We start from the raw sequence: 19,522 nt of genomic DNA, 5'->3' as shown, positions 1-19,522 counted from the left end.
TTGGAAAATGGCTGCAATGAAACAAAGAGTGAAAAATTTAAAGGGGTCTGAATACTTTCCGTACCCACTGTATGTTGGGATTTGATTAAAATACATCCTGCACAAATCTCAGATGATCGTGAGCCCCAGATTTCTAATCAAGTTCACCATCTCCTGTGTCATGTCTGTTCACTGGTTTCTTTGCAGATAATGCTAGCTCCTTATGTCAACAGAAACCATTCATCGTCCTCCATTACAATTCTTGTATTTTGCTTCTGTGGGCTCCCTGTGGGAGTCCATGGCAGCGTTTGGGGTTGAGCAGTGGGTGGCAGTGAGTGCTGCTGGGGAAAATAGAAGCTTGTGCCAGATGTCACTATCAGTGTTTGGCTGGAGAACACACACAACGCCATGGTTATCTTTGCACACAGGTTGGACACATCCGGGAAAATAGGTTTTTTTAAACCGCCTCATTGATAACAGCAACTTGCTGCTTACAGGTATGCTTGAAATCACAAATCCAGCTCATTGCTATTCCTGGCTAAAGAACAGAAAATTAACTCTTCCAGGAACGTATGTCCTCGCAGCCAGCTTGGAGATAAAAAGAAAGACAGGAAGGAAAGCGAGGACGCCCTCTGTTGCTTTGGGCTACCAGCTGTTTCACCACAGAAGGAAAGAAATCCTTCTCATCTGGGGACAGATTAAGGTTACCACAGTAGCTAGAGCCAGTATTGGTTTCATATCTACTATTTGCTCTTGTTGCTTCTTGCTGCTGCTCTTCTCAAGGACTCGTGGAGAGCAGAGTGTTCCCTGAGCCCCAGAGCACACGCTCATAATGGACCGCCAATCAATGGCCTGATCCTATGGAATTACATGCAAGGAGATTATTATCCCTCACTCAGTTGGTTTAGGGCTATAAAACCATTATTTCTCACGTCATAAAGCGTTTTTAGTTTCCACCATTACCGTAAGAGAGGCCGACAACTGAGAGCTGATCACTGCCAACCTTCAGCAGTGATGGATCCCCAGTGTTGGCAGGGGTACTCTTTCTCTTTCCATTGCAGATTACTGTATCCATAGTGTTACATGTAATGTGTATATGTATTCCATTAGATTACTCAAGTAAAGTAACGTATACATAATACTATGGATTTACTTTTAGAATACTTCAGAGTAATGTCGCTGACCCTGTTTGTCTGGGTCCCTCTGAATTTAGCAAAAGGGATACTGTGCCAATTATAAACCAGTTCTGTGTCATCTTCAGCCAAAAGAACCTGTCCCACACACGACGTGTAAGCACTGTGGAGGGGGCGGGTTTACCTGCTCCATAGACTCTGTGTATTTGGGTGCCAGCTTTACCATGTGCATTGAGTTTTGCCAATACGTGGTACTGAACGAATTAAGATCATTTTTTGGAGGGGGCATTTGATTTATCAGATAGTGACAGTAAAGTAATCTCACATTGCCAGACGTCCCAGCACTGAGCCTGCATGAGGTTCACCCACCACCCGGGGAGCCAGGGGTCGTGCCAATACTGAATGCATTAACTGAATTGCCAAAAACTACAGGATCCCGGATACACATTGATTGGATTGATTTCCTTTCATGTGAAATGAACAAACACCCATTTGGTTGCTCTGCTGCCTGACATTGTGTCTTGGACAATGAGGTATTTATTTGAGTCACTTTTTAAAAGATGGCGCTAATTTTTTACACAGCTATAGGTAGTTTTCAATCAATCGCAGGGCCCATAACTGCTGTTAGAGAAAGAAAATAGACAAGCTGTGTAAATATAGAGGGAAGTCAAACACTGCTCATCTGCACACACTTCCCACACTAAGATGACAAAGAGCAGAATGATCCCTGCTGTATTAATCTATGCGTTGTTTTGATTTAGTTTTTTGTCGTTTTTTAATGTTCCATATAACTTCATCATTTTTAACAGAAAGCCTGCCTTCGTTTTTAAGGTCCCAGGGCATGAAAATTTCACTTTGAGGCTTTTTAACATCAATATGGATTACCAACGCTGAACTTCTTTCATTTCTTTTTAGCCTAACTTATGAGTTTTAATCTTGCACAAAAATATTGTTGCACTATTTATAGATATTTTACACTGATGTTTTTTACTTTGCTTTTATGATTAAATTCAATTCAATACAATTTTATTTGTATTATCAATTCATAACAAGAGTTATCTCAATGCACTTTACAGATAGACCACACTCCAGAATTTACAAGGACCCAACAGTTCTAGTAGTCTCCTCCAGAGCAAGCGACAGTGCGACAGTGGCGAGGAAAAACTTCCTTTTAGGCAGAAACCTGGGACAGACCCAGGCTCTTGGTAGGCAGTGTCTGACGGGCCGGTTGGGGTTAAAATAAAGAGTGGAAAAAAAAAAATAAAAAAAATACCTCTTACCTGTATCACTTTGAGATTTGTTTAAATGTAAAGTGCATTACAAATAAAATATAATATTATTATTATTACTTTAAGGTCTATTTAAGATATATATAATCTATATATATATGTATATATAAGAGACTTCAGATACAGTATTACGGGACAACTAAGGCCTATATAAAAGAGACTTCAGATACAGTATTAGCGGACGACTAAGGCCTATATAAAAGACACTTCAGATACAGTATTAGGGGACAAATAAGGGCTGTAAAAAAGAGACTTCAGATACAGTATTACGGGACAACTAAGGCCTATATAAAAGAGACTTCAGATACAGTATTAGGGGACGACTAAGGCCTATATAAAAGACACTTCAGATACAGTATTAGGGGACAAATAAGGGCTGTAAAAAAGAGACTTCAGATACAGTATAAGGGGACCACTAAGGTTTATATAAAAGACACTTCAGATACTGTATTAGGGGACCACTAAGGTCTATATAAAAGAGTCTTCAGATACAGTATTATGTAAATGTGCTGTATTTATATAGCGCTTTTCCAGTCTTAACGACTGCTCAAAGCGCTTTTACATCTACAGGAAACATTCATCATTCACACACTGTGGCCGGGGCTGCCGTACAAGGTGCCACCTGCTCATCAGATAAACATGCACACACATTCACACTCCGATGCACAGCACCGGGGGCAACTCGGGGTTCAGTGTCTTGCCCAAGGACACTTCGACAATGACTGCAGGGGCTGGGATCGAACCACCAACCTTCCAATTGGCAGGCAACCGCTCTACCACTGAGCCACAGCCGCCCCGGACCACTGAGGTCTATATAAAAGAGACTTCAGATACAGTATTAGGGGACCACTAAGGTCTATATAAAAGACACTTCCGATACAGTATTAGGGGACCACTAAGGTCTATATAAAAGCATCCAAAAAAGCACCGTGTCATGGAATCTTGGATGTTTTTTTCTGGTCAACAAACAACGCAAACAGCACTGTGTATTGTTACTAATGTTGGGTTTCTGTAAATAACATCAGAGAGTACCTGCTCTTTTATGAAAAGCACAACGAGATAACTGCGGTTGTGATTTAGCGCTATTTAAATAAAACTGAATTGAATTGAACTATTGGGATCAACTGGTGGAGTACAGTGCAAGGGTTGGATGGGGGCTATTCTGTCTCATCTCTCAGGTTTAACATAGTCTGGACCAAACCAGACAATTATCAATTGTTTCATGTGCGTAAAGGATTCCCACAAAACACAAGACGCACGTGCGCTTACATTCACATAAACTATTATGTGTATTATGTGTATATGTGAATTATGTAATTCATTCAATTAGCAAGAGTCATGTTGTCCTGCATTATGGATCTACATCAGACAAAAAGTGCATTATCTGTCATAAATTTCAAAGTTTTGTATTATCAAATCAAAGACAGAATCAACCTCAGCATAACCAAGCAAAAGGTGACTGTGGTGTGGAAACACTGCAATGGATGGAACAACACACACATACCTGCCAGCCCACACGGGTAGGTGCACTGAGACCATGGTGACCAGTCAGACAGCTGGCAGTTGACGGGACATTCCACAACACAGGAAGCATTCATCTGCCACTTTCTCTCCAGGCCCAGCTGCAAGAGAAAACAGGTCTTTGTGTCCTCTTTATGTTCATTCCTTTTCATATTTATTCATGTTTATTTACATAGAGAAGAGGCGTTCAGTTTTCATGAACCACACACTCAGCTCAGACTTGATGCTGCCTTTTTAAAGGAATGTTTCAAGCCAGGCAGGTAATCACATATAGGTAGACCATAGCGCAGCGGATACTTTACAAAAATAAAAAACACATTTCAAAATAAAACACCCAGTTTCAAGTTGATTTTAGTGGTCTTCTGATCGCGAGACACGCAATCAGGCAGGGAGGGAGAGACGGACGGACGGACAGAGAGAGTCACATACGCAGACTACCACAGTTAGTCCCACTCATCCTACCTCTTTCTATGACAGAGAGAGCGAGAGATGGATTGCTTTGTGACCCGCATGTAGAAATACCCGTCCGTTATGACTGACGAGGAGCACAATCAGGCACGTATCTATGCTAAGCGGCCCATAATTGAGGCTTATGCACCCAGTGTGAACAAGTTAATAGTTTAAACCGCTCTTTAATGTTTTACTTGAAGCACTTTGAGTTGCCTTGTTACTAAATGTACTATACAAATAAATCTGCCTTGCCTTGCTCTTTGTCAGAAAAAAACAGCGGCTTTAACAGGAAATGCAACACAACTCACCATTTTACAGAACTTGAGGTCTACGGATTTGCCGTCGCTACGCACACAGTCCAGCATGCGGGTTTTGATGCCATTTCCACACACTGCTCGCTCACTGAGCTGACAGGTACTCCAATCTGCAAAGGGACAGTTCCTCAGCAAAAACAACTCAGAAAGTCGTGTACCACCAACATTAGATGTATTTCATCATGGCTTTGAAAATTGCATATAATGGAGGCTCTATTTGAGTCTCACCAGTGATGTTGTAGGAGTAGTGGAAGCAGTTGCTGTTGAGTTTGCAGAGCTCTGTCTCTTTAGTCGGAGGACACTCCTTCTCCTCTCCAGGCTGGCGGAGGGGGGAAGCACTCCTCTCTCGAGTACTGTTCCCGCTGCATGGCTGAAGAGCAGAAGAAGGATCAGGAATCATTCAGACATAGTATTACAGTATGAGCACACGTGACAAGCTAATACTGTACGTTTGTCACCTTTGATAACTCTTTCCACACCATGTTTAGAGATAATGTTTTCTGCAATGGGCCTACTCATGCAGCAGAGTGCAGTCTATATTGCCACTGTCTCATTTCCGGGATTGTTCAGGTGACGCCAGAGATTCTGACAAAGGTTCTTTATTTTTGGCCGGATGTCCGTCACCTTTGGCTTTCTTTGTGTTGGCATTCGAACCTCCGGTGGATTTCTGAGAACCATGGTTAACTGCTCCTCAGATCTCTGCAGGGTAAATCCAAACAGCTAGCTAGACTATCTGTCAAATCAGAGTTCTCTGTTGGATGACTAAAAGAACTTTTGAACGTACACATGTTCCACCAAAAAAAGTTCCGTCCTGAGACTATTTAACAGACGCACTCTTATGGTATCCGGTGCTTAGCGCCGCCCAAGATGATTGTAGCTAAAACAATTATCATGTGAGTGATGACGTCACATGCTGTTTTGCGATCAAATTACTTTGAGGAATTTAAAGGCGTTTCCATTCGTTTTTGCATTGAATCGCACAACATTCAAAAAACATTTGCAAACAAAGTTTTTCTAAACAAAATGGCTTGCGCCGTCTACCAACACATTATCAATATTGCATGTATTATATTATATAAACATATATACAGCATATTACATAAGTTGCTAATGTGCCAGTTAATAGTGACATCTAAAGCTATAATAAGAACACAACAACGCTTTGATGCAAAACAGCATGTGACGTCATTATGCACAGGTTTTTATTCACTTTAAAGCCGTTAGATGGAAACACACTTTCGATAACTTTATTCACATGAGTTTATTTACCGAACTTCAGATAGTTCGATTGACGAGTGGATGGAAACTTAGCTACTGTTCGTTCTAGCACCAGCGGTGATGCAGCACATCCAGCCTGGTCTCACAGAATTTAGTGAAATGCTCAAACTGATGATCAATTATTACTATTAAAGTGAATGCGCTGAACAAGATTAAAGCATCTAGTATGACTAGTTGACAGCTCTATGGGATAGCATGTTGTTTAGAGGTTACCTATTACGCTCACTTCCAGGTTTGTCAAAACAGTCTGCTCTGATTGGCCAGGAATTTTGGGTCTCTAACTCTGGAAAAAAAAATCACTTTTCTGGGATTTGGGGTGTTATTTTGTGTCTCTGGTGTTTTTACACGGATACAAACTTGGGAAAAAAACTATCCAACAAAGATAGTATAAAAGGGAGATGTCTCACTCTGTAGCCAAAACAGAGACCTAAACACACAGGGTGAAAACAGGATCTGCAGCAATGTGCAGTACAACAAAAATATGGTGTTTTCTGAAAATGAAACCATGTAAACCTGTTCTGGTACAACCTCAAAATACGATTATGAAACTGGAAATGGGCAGAATATGGGCGCTTTACCCAAAAACTACACAACTATGCAGTTTATGTTCCAGCAGTATTGTGATCCAAAATTGGAGAGAAAATAACATCTACAACCAAGATTACAGGTTTCACTGATGTTAGGTTGAGCTGCATGTAGCAGGGTATGTAATGTAAATTCTGCAGTAGCGTACCTGGTGTAAATGACCATATAAAGAAATCTTGCACGAACTAACGCCACCTCAAACTGAGAGTAGAAAAGACTGTTGAAGGCGAAGCATTTGATACGTACTGGAATCGGACCTTTTGCAAAATGTTAAACTCATAATTTGAAACAAGTAATTTAAAACTTGAATAAATCTAATATACGTTCAGCAACAATGCATCAGACAATGTTTGTGCCACGCTCTGTGATATGCGCCGATGCAGACATTGAGTGACTGAGTTTCTTTTGACACGTTTGCTGTGGAGCTGCAGGTCAGAATCAAACCTGCGGCCCCTTCATTGAGGACAGAGGCTCTACCACAAGGCCACGCAGGGACACATGACCAATGCAGAACCGTGTGTCTGTGTGTAAATTGACAGTAATGTTGTGTTAATCTTCATATTACTGTCGGTAGTTGCAATATGACTGGCGACAATGCTGCATCACGCTTACTAATCACTGGCATAGTGGCAAAGAATGAAGGACGAGATAGATTTTGAAGTAGAAGAGGATTTGAAGGATTTGAAGCCAGCTCTCATTGTAAAAAAAATGATAAGAACAAATGTTGGAGAAAGCCCCATCATGTGCTTGAAGAGCTGGACGTTTTGTTATATGAATGTTTTTTGTAGCTGAACATATGCAGAAGTTTGAGGTGACCAAAGAAGGTTGAAGAATGATGATTCAGATAACACTACTGTGAATCTAACAGTGATGTTTGACACAAAGCACCGACAGAGAAAATGATATGTCATTTATACCAATGGACATGGACTCCAGGCTCCCCAGTCGGATAGCACACAGTCCTCGGGGCAGGGGAGTCGGCTGTTGCGGGCCCCCAGAGGCATCTCCTCTGGATCACACAGGTAGTCCTCTACCTGCTCGGAGGGTCCGTCTACAGTGTTCAGCATACATCTGAAGACAAAGGGGTTCAAGTACGGGTTAGTGTACTTCCACAACACATCAGAATCTGTGACAGATATGACAGAATCTTTTTTCATTTCAGCTAGCCTGATCCTGCCTGGGCATCCTCAGGTCCAAGTCAGAATAGAAGTCCAATACCGCTCCATTGGTCTGTGATGACGAGGTGTTTCAACCCAACTAGGAAAGACAATGCCTCTGCACTCAATTGGATAGACCTACAACCAATCAGGGCAACGATGTGTGTAACGTGTGACTTAACAGAACTCAACTGTTGCTGGAAAAAGTAGAGGAAGAAGATGATTTAAAAGACCTTTGCTGGTGTTGTAAAAAGAATTTAAGGAAACTCATAGTACTTACCAACACTTAAGAAATAGTAAAGATGAATGCATATATGAACATATTCTCTGTTTAGAACTCAACAACACAGCAAACCAATTGTATTGCATTTGTCAGTCCTGTCAGAACTTAATAATGACAACGAAGAAGACCAGGCTGAAGAAGCGGGTTTGTCTGAGCCATCAGAGAAAGGAGACCGGATGCCTTCTTATCATCATCTGTCCATCATCGTATAAAGCCAGCCCTGACAATTTGAATGGTCCAAACAGCTCTGGTTTGAGCATAGTTTCTCAAGTCTTGACAAGAACTTCCCGACCTCAATTGTTGTGGGCGGGGATAGGTTTGGCTGGCATCCTAGGCTACAATTCAGCTATTGATCAGTAGGAATACCTCTCTGCCATTTTTGGATGTGATCAACCTTGATCCTAGTGAAGAGCTGGGTCTGGACCCTTAAGCATCTTATCTAAACGCGCTTGGTCTGGACCATTTAGCATCTTATCTAAACAATTTTAGTCAGGACCCTTTAGCATCTTATCTAAACGGGCTTGGTCGGGACCCTTTTGCGTCTTATCTAAACAAGCTTGGTCTGGACCCTTTAGCATCTTATCTAAACGTGCTTGATCTGGACCCTTTAGCATCTTATCTAAACTCGCTTGATCTGGACCCTTTAGCATCTTATCTAAATGCGCTTGGTCTGGACCCTTTAGCATCTTATCTAAACGTGCTTGTTCGGGACCTTTTAGCGTCTTATCTAAACGTGCTTGGTCTGGACCCTTTAGCGTTTTATCTAATCGTGCTTGGTCTGGACCCTTTAGCGTCTTATCTAAACGTGCTTGGTCGGGACCCTTTAGCGTCTCATCTAAACACGCTTGGTCTGGACCCTTTAGCGTCTTATCTAAATGTGCTTGTTCTGGACCCTTTAGCATCTTGTCTAAACGCGAGGGAACCAGGCCTCGTGCATTCAATTCCAAGGTCCACAACTACCAGGTGAAAGAGACGATAACAGGACAGACCCTGGAGTACACCAGACAGCGAGACCTAATCTTCCCAGATTACACAGCCGAGGTTATCAAGCAACAGCACGGGTTCTGCGAGCTGATGCAAGCCCTGCAGGAACTAACTAAACACACAGCCTGTGTTTCCTGGCCAAGCTCCACATCCAACACGACGGGCAGCCAGAGACTTTACCCAGAGTAAAGAGATTCGTCAAAGTGCAAAGCTGATGAAGGTTTGTTGATGACTTCACTGGACTGGAGATATTTGCTGAGAGTTATATGTGTTGTCTTGTTAATGAGCATGCCTTTAGACAGATACTTTTACCAGTCACACGCAAGACAATCGTACAATGTCAGACCTGTAACATTTCTATTCAACGTGACACAAGTCTAAACTGAATACTGTCAGAAAGGCTGCAGCACAAGGTTAAACATGGACAGCCTGAACAGCTCGAAATTCAATACTTCAGTCATCATCTCTTAAGCACTAGAAGGTAAAATCATCAGTTGAATAAAGTAGAAAATACTGTGTGAAACAAGTTCAAGTTTTTGGGGAGATTCTTCTCAGATCAGTCTAATCAATGCAGCATCCCAACTAAACATCCATTTTATAAAACAAGCAGCTGAGCTCGCTCTTTAACCCCTCATGCCAGCAACAAGCGACAAGCAGAGCAGTGTGATGTATGTACGTTGGTGCTCAAGTCGAAGAAAATCATTTGAGATGAAGGAACCGCTTCATAACATTGTATTTCTGTATATATCTGACATGTTTGGCATTTTATCTCATATATTGTGTTACCCCTATCAAGAAATATATACTTGTGACTTGACAATACCTCTGAAGTGACTTGTGAAACCTCTTACAGATACTAGGCAACAGCTTGGCGCGCCCAGGAATGCTCATCAATAAAAACATTTGTCACTGCCTGAGTGCAGATGTGAATTTCACATTCATACTTTGTGTCTCACGTAGCCTACAAGATGCTAACAAGAGACTTCTTTAATGTCCATACAGTAGAAATGGACCTACTTAACCAAGTTGGTTCACTGTTGGCTACAAACTAGCAATCAAACACAACAAAGGCTGTCAATTAAATGGCGTTTTCAGCTAATGTTAGCAATCAAACAATAATAGATAGCTACAACGTTTTTTGAAATGATTTCCATCTTCTATAATTGTTTGTAATAAGACAAGTTTATTATTTCATGGATTTCACAAATTTCAGTATGACATCTTATGCCGTAAACCGTTTAAATCTGAGCATGCGCGACTCAAATCTGCACTCTACTCATATCGGGGAGTGACAACGTTAAAGTCATGACAGCCGAAGACATGAAAGGAGAGAGAGAGGGAGGAATGAGAAGCAACAAAAGGGCCGCAGACCAGTGTAGTACGCACAGCTGCTGGGTTGAGAAGTGAACGTTGGTGCGGTATATGCCAGGTGAGCTACTCAGGCGGCCACAATTCTCATTTTCAAAAAAAAAGCAACTTTCAAGTGTGTCTTGGTCCACCCAAGACATTTACACACTAATAGGCATTGTAGTTTGGCATTTTATGAAATCAGTTGTATAGGGTCCTCTCATTTCTCATTTACAAGTAACATTGTCTCTCAAGACACACGGAGTGCCATGACAGTCACCACTGGCTAAAGTAAATGTAAATTGGACTTTTCTTATATAGTTCTTTTCTAGTGTTAACAACTACACAAAGTGTTTTTTGTACAGGAACCATTCACCATTCACACACATTTATGCAGTGTGGCCGTGGCTACCGTACAAGGTGCCACAGGCTCATCAGATAAACACAGGATGATCAGTTTTTACACTGATCATCCTTTATTTAGATATTCAAATCCATTTGCAAGATCTCGTGGATTGTTTTCAAGATTATATAATCATTAATTTGTGGTAACTACTGATGTGTTATTCATAATAAAGACCAGGGATAGAGAGCTTGTGATTTATGGTTGGATTGGAATAAAATACGATATGGTCTAATGTATGACATGCTAGTTACAATTTGAGCAAACCAGTTGATTGCAAAGGGCCTATAGTACGCTAACATTATTTCACAATGTGTGTATTATTACTTCCAATAACTGTCCTTTTGGTTCTGTAAATACTCCAGGGGCATGTTTACAGATGTTTTAAGATTGCCCTTGTATTGCTTTTTTAGGGAAATGTGTTGATGATTCTCTATCAAACTTGACTGGGTTGAGCTATAATCCAAATCCATCTCTTTGTCTTCTTAACCACATTTAAGCCTTTACATTTAATAAGCTGTTGTTTTGAGGCTTTATAGCTGCAAAAAAAGAAAAGTTTTCAAATGTGCAGATTTACTGGAGTCTGGTCTTTTATAGAATAGCAAATTTGTAATGTAACACAGATAAAGATCAAGTCAGGATGCCAAAAGAAAATATGCTTATTGATGGATGTAATTACAGAGCCCCAGAGGTGACATGGAGGAAGAAAGAAAAAAACAAAGAAAAAGAACCCCCACCCCTTTTTCTGTTGATAGTTTTTTCTTGCTGCATTTACTCGTTTAGTCATTATATCTGTATTTATACTGCATATACAGTATGTTGTGCCTTAAAAGATAATAACATTTGATCACAAAAAAACTGAGCCCTTCTTTGATAAAATGATGACATAAACTTTATTGTTTTGTTGTCTGAAAGAAAATAACTGTAGTAACAGTTGTGAGTTTGGCTGTCTTCCATCATTGTAGTGCATGCTGGTATATTTGTAAACCCACGTCTAGGAATTTGGGGCTTAATTTGCTGAATGCAGTGTTTGTTGCAAAAGTTTATGAGAACACAAGTGCAGACAAGCATGCAGATTGAAACAAGCCGTGTAGACATGATTTCAGCTTACCTGACTTTCCTGGTCTGAACACCTTCCCCACAGTTATCCTTTAGGTCCACATTGCTGACCTTCCACACACTCCAGGGCTCTGCCAGCCAGACATACTGGCCACAGTCACTGAGGCACGGCACCACCTCATACACCTGACACACACAGTATTGTATTTTGTTATCTTTTTGTGCATGTTATAGGTTTAAAAAGTAAAAAAAGCCCCAAATCCCCTCCCAAAAGGGACTTGCCAAATGAAAACCCTGTTCACAACCTTCTCCAAACAGCTCTATTGTAGTCCAGCCTTCCGTGACTAACACACGTTATAATGCTCGCCTAGCTGTTCGCCTAGCATGCCCTCATACTCTGCAACGGACTGGCTAGTAGTCCTTACCTAGGTACTGTCAGGGAACGCCATGATACTCTGTTTCGGACTGGCTAATGGTTTGAAACTGTTCATATGCGACTCCCAACAAAGAGGGAACAGAAGTGAGATGCCTCACTCTGTAGCTAAAACAGAGAGCTCAACACACAGGGTGAAAAGAGCAGCTGCAGCAATGTTTGGTTGGCTACAACAAATATAGTTTTTGTTGAAAATTAAACCACATAAACCTTTTCTGGTACAACCTCTGAATCAAATTATGAACCTGAAAATTAGCAAAATATGAGCACTTTAAAATCTGGAACTGATCTGCAGTGTCTGACAATGATTTATCAGATTAAAATCCATGCTAAATTAGACAATTAGTAATTGTTTTCTTTTTAACAAATTGACTTTGCACAAGAAAAACACATTTAAGAAGTGAAGTAAAAACTGTAGATAAAAATAAATATTTTCGACATAAATGGGTTAAAAACACAAACATGTACTTACCTGAGCCTGTGGATGGAATCCATTCATCGAAGAAGAGACAGGAATAACAAAAAATTGCGAAATCAGATTATTGTACTGAGGAATTTAACCAAAATATACAATTAAGGTACAGTTATGGCAATAAATACGCAAACACATCGCACCTCACTAAGAAAGCTGTTCGTTCGACTTCTCTCACCTGGTTGACATGGTCTAGTTTAGGACATGGTCTCCCGCCGTTGTAAGGCTTTTCTCTGAGCCACTTGGAGCGAACTTTGACCCCACTGCCACAGGACTTGCTGCAGCGCGACCAGTTGGACCACTCACTCAGTTTGCAGTCAGATGGACAGGGGATGATGCAAGCCTCCTCAATGTAACCTGCAGCCAATACATACATATAAATAACAAATACAATACAATACATAACAAACTGACATGTCCAAACTTAATAAAAACCGACTTATGCCAAACTAAAACTTTTCTCAAGCATGAAAGCATTCTCGCTAGTACTCCCTGATAGACACCAGATTTACCCATGTAGTGCTTTCCCTGACTGAACATCACTGATCTTCAGCCATTGCAAGAAGAGACATCCATCCGCAAAAAGGAGCAAACATTCATCATGTTACTCCCACAATACTCTAAATCTAAGAAAACGCAAGCAGCAGCACCAACTCTGAGTTCAGTATCTTTTAACAGCTACAGCCAGATACCATCAAGCAGCCCCATACTGGGAGCAAAGCTTTGACTCACGGCAAGACGGAATTCTCAATGAGCAAACAGACACGCTCATTCCCCCCAGTGCTTTGATGTGTTCTCTATTTTCCAAGGCTAAGGTGCAGAATGCAACAGCACTGTGATTCTTAATTCCCTTTTCTCCCTGGATTGGAATATACTGTGGACGTTAATCCAGCTGATGCAAATTGGCCTGACAGATTTGGGCCGCTGGCAGCACATATGTAACCAAGTTTCCCTTATTGATTGTTGAATATACACTGGAGTTTTGATAAAAAGGACACTGATAACTGACACTGAGCCAGGTCAACTGTGATCCCTGTAAGAGGCTGACTGATCGCAGATATGTGGACAGGATTGCTCACTGAAAAAAACATGTAATGTATTTTTTTTAAATTAAACTTTATTCGGTTAAACTTTACATGAAGGCATCTACATAAGAGTGACATTACACTGTCATCAAGTAATAAATGTTTATGACAAAATGCTTCTTTTACTAAATGTCATTCAGTTTTGTCATGACCAGGTATGGTTAGGGATAGGGTTTATAACATTGTAATGACTGTGACTGTGTCATGACAGTGTCATGTCACTGTTATTTAGATACCTTCAAGTAAAGTGTTAGCCTTGTATTTGTAACGTAAAATTGACAATAAAATACAGTGAAATTCAATTACTACATTTATCCCAAACTTAGTATTAGGAGTAGTGTACAGCTATAGACCGACACTTTGACATATTGTCGGAGGAGCCTGGGATTGAACAGCCAATCTTGTAGTTAAGGGCCAACAACTCTGCCTCCGAGCCAAGGTTTCCAAAGAACAAGTGTGGTCTATTTCAGTTAAATTAAATTAAATGAAAATGTTGTTCTCTTGTGCGTAGAGTCCCCCAGCATGACTAAAAATAAGATCATTGTGGAGACAGTAGTATACAGCCCATTTTAGGCTCTGTCTCCTCTGAAGTCTCAGATACGTTATATCCAAAAATAGGCTGATTGTCTGTGCCTTCCACAACAACCCATATGAGCCTTACAAAATAGAGACATTTGATAATTTGCTGATCTGTAATCTCAATTTTATTGTAGTCTGTTTTGTTGAGGGTAGGCCAAGATTGTAGTCCTGGTTGAAGAAATCAAAGTTGACTGTTGGAAGGAGAAAGGTTGACTACCAAGATCACTATATGCTCCTCCATATAAGGCTTTGTGGTGGTATAAGCTACTCTTTAGGAACAGACAGTACTCTTACAACCACAACAAGTGGCTAGTTTGGAAATGTACACATAGGTTGTTTAAGACATCATTAGTACATCCCAACCGGTTGTCAAGAACAACAAGGTTGGTCCCACCCAAAAGGTCCTCCAAAATAAGAAAATTCATTTAGAGAACACATCTTTTGTGGTGTTCTGTATGGAAAAATACCGGTCAGTTGCCACTGGCTGATCTTCATTTATTTATTACTTATTAACGGATGATGCTAAATCAAATGAACCTATGCCGTAGGTACATGTAGATCTGGACCCTACAGCGTACTCCGCATCGTAGCCTGATGTGAGCTTGTCAAAAAATTTAACTTTTTGTAACATAAACATAATAAAATCAAGGAGAGGGTTTTTGACTGTGGTCATAAAGCACAGGGGAGACACTCTCCCTCAATGCTTCTGGAGTTGTTACTCTGCTATTCTCTTAAAAAGATATTCTAGAACAACACCAACGCACAAGTAAGAACTTCAGGCCACATTTGCAGGCTACAGCGTAAGCGCTACGGAGAGCCCCCGCAGAACCATAAATCCTGCTTAAGTGCTGGTGTTTCTCCACATGACAAAGAGTTAGGCTTAGGGTTAGTGGCTAATTTGAGCATGGGAAACTCACCATGGCTGTTGCAGCGAGAGTTCTCCACTATGCGGTTGTCCTGGTCGTAGCACACCATGGCCTGGTAACGATATCCTTGGCCACACTCCTTGATGTCACCTTGGACCTTCATGCCCAGCTGACCCTCCATGCGACCGCCCTCAGGTAGCACACAGTCCGACCAGTTGCCAACAGGCTGGGCGTTGTATTTGTTACATGGGCAGTACTGGGTCTCACTCAGGGGATACATCTGGTTGTTTTTACATTGGTCACGCTTTTTACTCTTCCCTACAAAAAACAAACTTATTAACTACATACATTTTTGCCATGTCATGATTATTGGTGCTAGTGCAAGACATGGAGCCCATTGCAGTTACACTGAGGCTGCTTAGTGGCTGTTAGTGGAAGCCTGCTTGGATTGGGCATGTCCCTGTGGAACCAAGAATCTCGATATAGAAAGGACAAGATGGTGGCTAGTGTAAACAACAGCTACAGTAAGTTGTTAAAACCTTTCTTTTTAGTAAACTCTGTGTACACAAACAATTTTCTCAATGCTGAGTTCATGTGTAGAGCCCCTGGTGATATTTGGAGAAAAGTTTAATGTTATGTCGAACCATCTTGGTGTTTTAAAAATAGTGATTTTGATGCTATCATAGTATATGATTTTTTCAGTGGAATGCTGTAACGTTTATATCACAACCTTGTCAACATGACAAAATCACAGTAGTCACAAAAAAAAATCACAGTATAGCCACCATAGTTATGTTAATAGTAAACTACTGCATTTTTACTTTTTTATCTTATGTTGTGTTTAATTGCTTTTTAATTTACAATGAATACATAAAATACTGTAAATGAAGTACGGCACCTTGACTGTAAAAAAAATTAACAGTAACTTGCTGGACTATTGTTGCCAGTAAGTTACTGTAAATTTTACATTAATTGTGTTACAGTGTAGCACTCTCACTCAAAAGGCCAAAAACAAAAATACAGTAAATCTTAAAAGTGGCTTTTCCTTCTGAATTATGCATTTAAACAAAGGTTTGACTCAAGTGCATTCACAAAAACACCCTAGGTTGCATTTTGGTGACAGTTAAGCTTTAAAGATTGATGGCAGCAATGAACTGAAGTGTGTCACTCACCAACTAGCATCCTCTTGCGCGTCCTGACGCCCACGCAATCGGCTGTGCAGGAGGAGAACTTGGACCAGGTGCTGAGTTGACACTCTTCCTGGCAGGGCAGCTGGCATAGTTGTGTGAGAGGCGGCATGGAGGTGGCAAACTTAAGACAAGCTTCAACGTCGGCCTGACCACCATCCTTCTTCCGGCATGAAACAGCTTAAGGGGAAAGGAGCAAACAGATTTTCATGACTTCTTATTTTGCTGTGGGCAACGTCTGTGTTGAGAAAGTGAGTCATCCATGTGTCTGAGGTATTTCAGTCTGATATTCCATAGTAAGTATGTACCTAATGTACTGTACCTTAACGTTTTTAACATTTAGACTGTATGTATTCAGTCATTTTTAAAATGATGATGGTTGTATAAGATAGAATGTTTACATGGAGTGATGGAGCCAATCTTTTTTAAGCCAACGACCCCTTACAAGATGAGTAATATACAGGAGACCCATGTATGTCCCTTGGAATAACTTCATATGTACTGTATGTTTCTTAGTTTCTATTAGATTTGTTAGATTATAATTTAATCGATAGATTCTAACTATAGATCAAAGTATTTATATAGTATTAATTGAACAATGAAGCCTGTAAAAACAAATAGCCAAAATAATACAAATTAATGAATCTGAAAACTTTTCACAGACACCCGAACAGAAAGCCATGGACCCCTGGGGGTCCCAACTTTGACAATCACTGGCCTCCTGGAGACATAGTTATGGTTTTACTGTCTATGTTTTTATCCCTGAGAGAGTAATACACCCTGACCAATAATCTTAGTTGACCTGTCATCTGGCGATTGCTACATTCTCTGTCTTCACCATTTACAGTGCAGCACTTCACATTGCACACAGCAGTGGTGGAAGAAGTATTCATGTATTCAAGTAATCATATATTCATGTATATAGGTAAAAGTACCAATACAGCCCAATACCAAATTAGTAGTAAAAGTCTGGCTTTTATAATGTTACTGAAGTAAAAGTATGTACATATTTTCAACGGTTTTAAAAGTATCAAATTAAATCATTAGAAGTACTGCAAAATATAATTTAATGCAGCCCCAGCCCCTTAGTGGTCCACATACCCAAGTAAATCCAGAAGTGACTATGTGTGTGGTTATCTAGTCCAACAGACTTTCAAGCTTTCAACCCACAGACGTCCCCGGATCAATGCACATACATGATGTAGAGGGTTGGCTAAGGGTTTAAATAGCCAATGGGTGTAGTACTGTGGCATGTGTTAGTTCACATTGGCTTAGTGTGAGACTTATGAGTGTGATAAACTGCCATATAGTAAAGAAACACAGGTAACATTATGATAACAATAAAAACACCAAGATCCAGACAACCGTCTTCCTTTTGCATATCCACAACATTTACTTCACACACAAGCACACATTCATGGCAAATGCTTTATGCTGGCTATTGCCTTCCACAGGCTGTATTGAGTGAGTGGGTGAATAGTAAGAGGCTTCTATTGAATTGTGTCTCTCCAGCTCAGAGTATACTATTACAGGTAATGGTACATAATGACAAGAGCCTTCCAAGATGGAGGAGCAGGATGTTCTTCATTGGAATCAGATAATGGCCTCTGTCTCTGAGACTTTAATAGGAGTCGGAGTGTGTGCACTGATAACAAGACGACTGTCTGCCTCAATTCTTCCTCAGGCCACAGGTAGTAGTGTTACACTTGAGTCACCTTAAAGGAATAGTACCTGTTTAGTCCTGAGATTGTCTTCCCACCTTCTGAATAACCGGACACACTGGCATTTTAAGCCATACTTTATTGTTCTGAGTATAATTCATCTATGTTGTTAAATTGAGAAGGTGAGATTTGAGACTCTGTTACACTTAAACTGTAACATTCACATCCCTCTTCCCAGTCCCATACCATTATTGGAAATTGGAGTTATACGCAGCCCGCAGGTACTGCTTTGATGTTAACTTCCCTATTCCAGGCTATTGCAAAATGAGCATGAAGATGGAAGAATCAGATCAGTGGACGCAGATCTCCACGAAAACCCCAACTCAGCTACTGTATGTCTAATGCCTTTTTTAGTGTTTTTTTTTCAACGTTAACGTTTTGGACATTTTTGTCAATTTTGAAATATTTTCACTAAAAGCAAAGATTAAAGGAACATATGTTGATGAATAATAATGTCAAAGTTTAGTCCAATCACTGTTTTGAAACCATTTCATTTTCTTTTTAAATGCTATAAAATTGAATTGAATACCCAATATGTGTTCATATAGAGAGGTAAATCAGATGCAAAGGTTTTTGTTGTCTGTGCATGTGTCTGTCCTCACCCCGAATCTGCAGGCCCGGTCCACAGGTCTCCTGAGCTCCGGGACTGTCCTGACGAACTGACCATGGAACCAGCTGGCATCGCCGCCATTTGTGGGTTTTCCACCTGGAGAAGAAGAGGTATACGAATCAGAGAAGGGAGGGTTAGATGGTGGTTGTATTCATTGGACCAAATACAAAACACCAATACAAGTTAAATGCCTTGCTACAAAACCTTGATGAAAATATTCATAAGCATCGGCTTGACCAAACAACACACTGATGTTCTTAACGCATTGCTGCTAGTGGGAGAAACATTCACAGTTCAGTCAGCCAACTCTATGGGGAAGGCATTAGGCTAATATATGAATGTAGAGAATGTACAGAGTTGATATTTGGTGTCAAGGCTCTGATTTCATTACTCCCCACATGGAAACGCCATGCAAAGCACTGCCAGCAGGTGGCAGTGGAAATTATAAATTCCTCCCTACAGGAACAACCCGTTATCACTTCGAATTCGTAAAATACGGACGTTTGGCCAGTGGCTGTCCGTGTGTGATGCAACAAAAAAGGCACCCTTAGGCGTGTGTGTAGAACGTACTGGGGCAAGCACAATCTAGACGGAGTTTGGTGAGTAGTATGTCAGGGGAAAATTCCGCGTAGGGAGGTAGTTCTGGGGGGGGGTCAAACACAGGACTTTCACCCGGGAGAGCGGGGTTCATGTCTGGCCCGGTATTCTCACGTGTCACAGAACCGTAAGCCCACCCACGAGCTTTCCCCAAACCTATATAACATATTTATATATATAATATATATGT

At 40.7% G+C, this 19,522-nt stretch overlaps 1 protein-coding gene and 1 long non-coding RNA gene across 3 annotated transcripts in view; one reads left to right on the top strand and one right to left on the bottom strand.

Annotated features, from left to right (window-relative positions):
* Positions 1 to 19,522, bottom strand: part of thsd7aa (thrombospondin, type I, domain containing 7Aa) — a 181,804-nt gene that overhangs the window by 31,739 nt on the left and 130,543 nt on the right. For both annotated transcript variants that reach the window (XM_034891400.1, XM_034891399.1), the window contains exons 11-20: positions 18,728 to 18,831; positions 16,390 to 16,584; positions 15,269 to 15,535; positions 12,866 to 13,044; positions 12,688 to 12,693; positions 11,835 to 11,968; positions 7,467 to 7,620; positions 4,915 to 5,056; positions 4,684 to 4,796; positions 3,906 to 4,026 (exon numbers count right to left, since the gene is read on the bottom strand). In XM_034891400.1, the coding sequence (XP_034747291.1) occupies positions 3,906 to 4,026; positions 4,684 to 4,796; positions 4,915 to 5,056; positions 7,467 to 7,620; positions 11,835 to 11,968; positions 12,688 to 12,693; positions 12,866 to 13,044; positions 15,269 to 15,535; positions 16,390 to 16,584; positions 18,728 to 18,831 (1,415 nt within the window). The remainder of the gene's footprint in view (positions 1 to 3,905; positions 4,027 to 4,683; positions 4,797 to 4,914; positions 5,057 to 7,466; positions 7,621 to 11,834; positions 11,969 to 12,687; positions 12,694 to 12,865; positions 13,045 to 15,268; positions 15,536 to 16,389; positions 16,585 to 18,727; positions 18,832 to 19,522) is intronic.
* Positions 9,661 to 19,522, top strand: part of LOC117956411 — a 21,300-nt gene continuing 11,438 nt past the window's right edge. Inside the window, exons 1-2 of the long non-coding RNA XR_004659257.1 lie at positions 9,661 to 9,781; positions 17,511 to 17,521. This is a non-coding gene — a long non-coding RNA (uncharacterized LOC117956411). The remainder of the gene's footprint in view (positions 9,782 to 17,510; positions 17,522 to 19,522) is intronic.

The sequence above is a fragment of the Etheostoma cragini genome, chromosome 14, assembly GCF_013103735.1.
Source record: "Etheostoma cragini isolate CJK2018 chromosome 14, CSU_Ecrag_1.0, whole genome shotgun sequence".
Lineage (NCBI taxonomy): Eukaryota > Metazoa > Chordata > Actinopteri > Perciformes > Percidae > Etheostoma > Etheostoma cragini.
The sequence above is the reverse complement of the archived record's forward strand: the minus strand, read 5'-3'. Positions and strand labels throughout refer to the sequence as shown.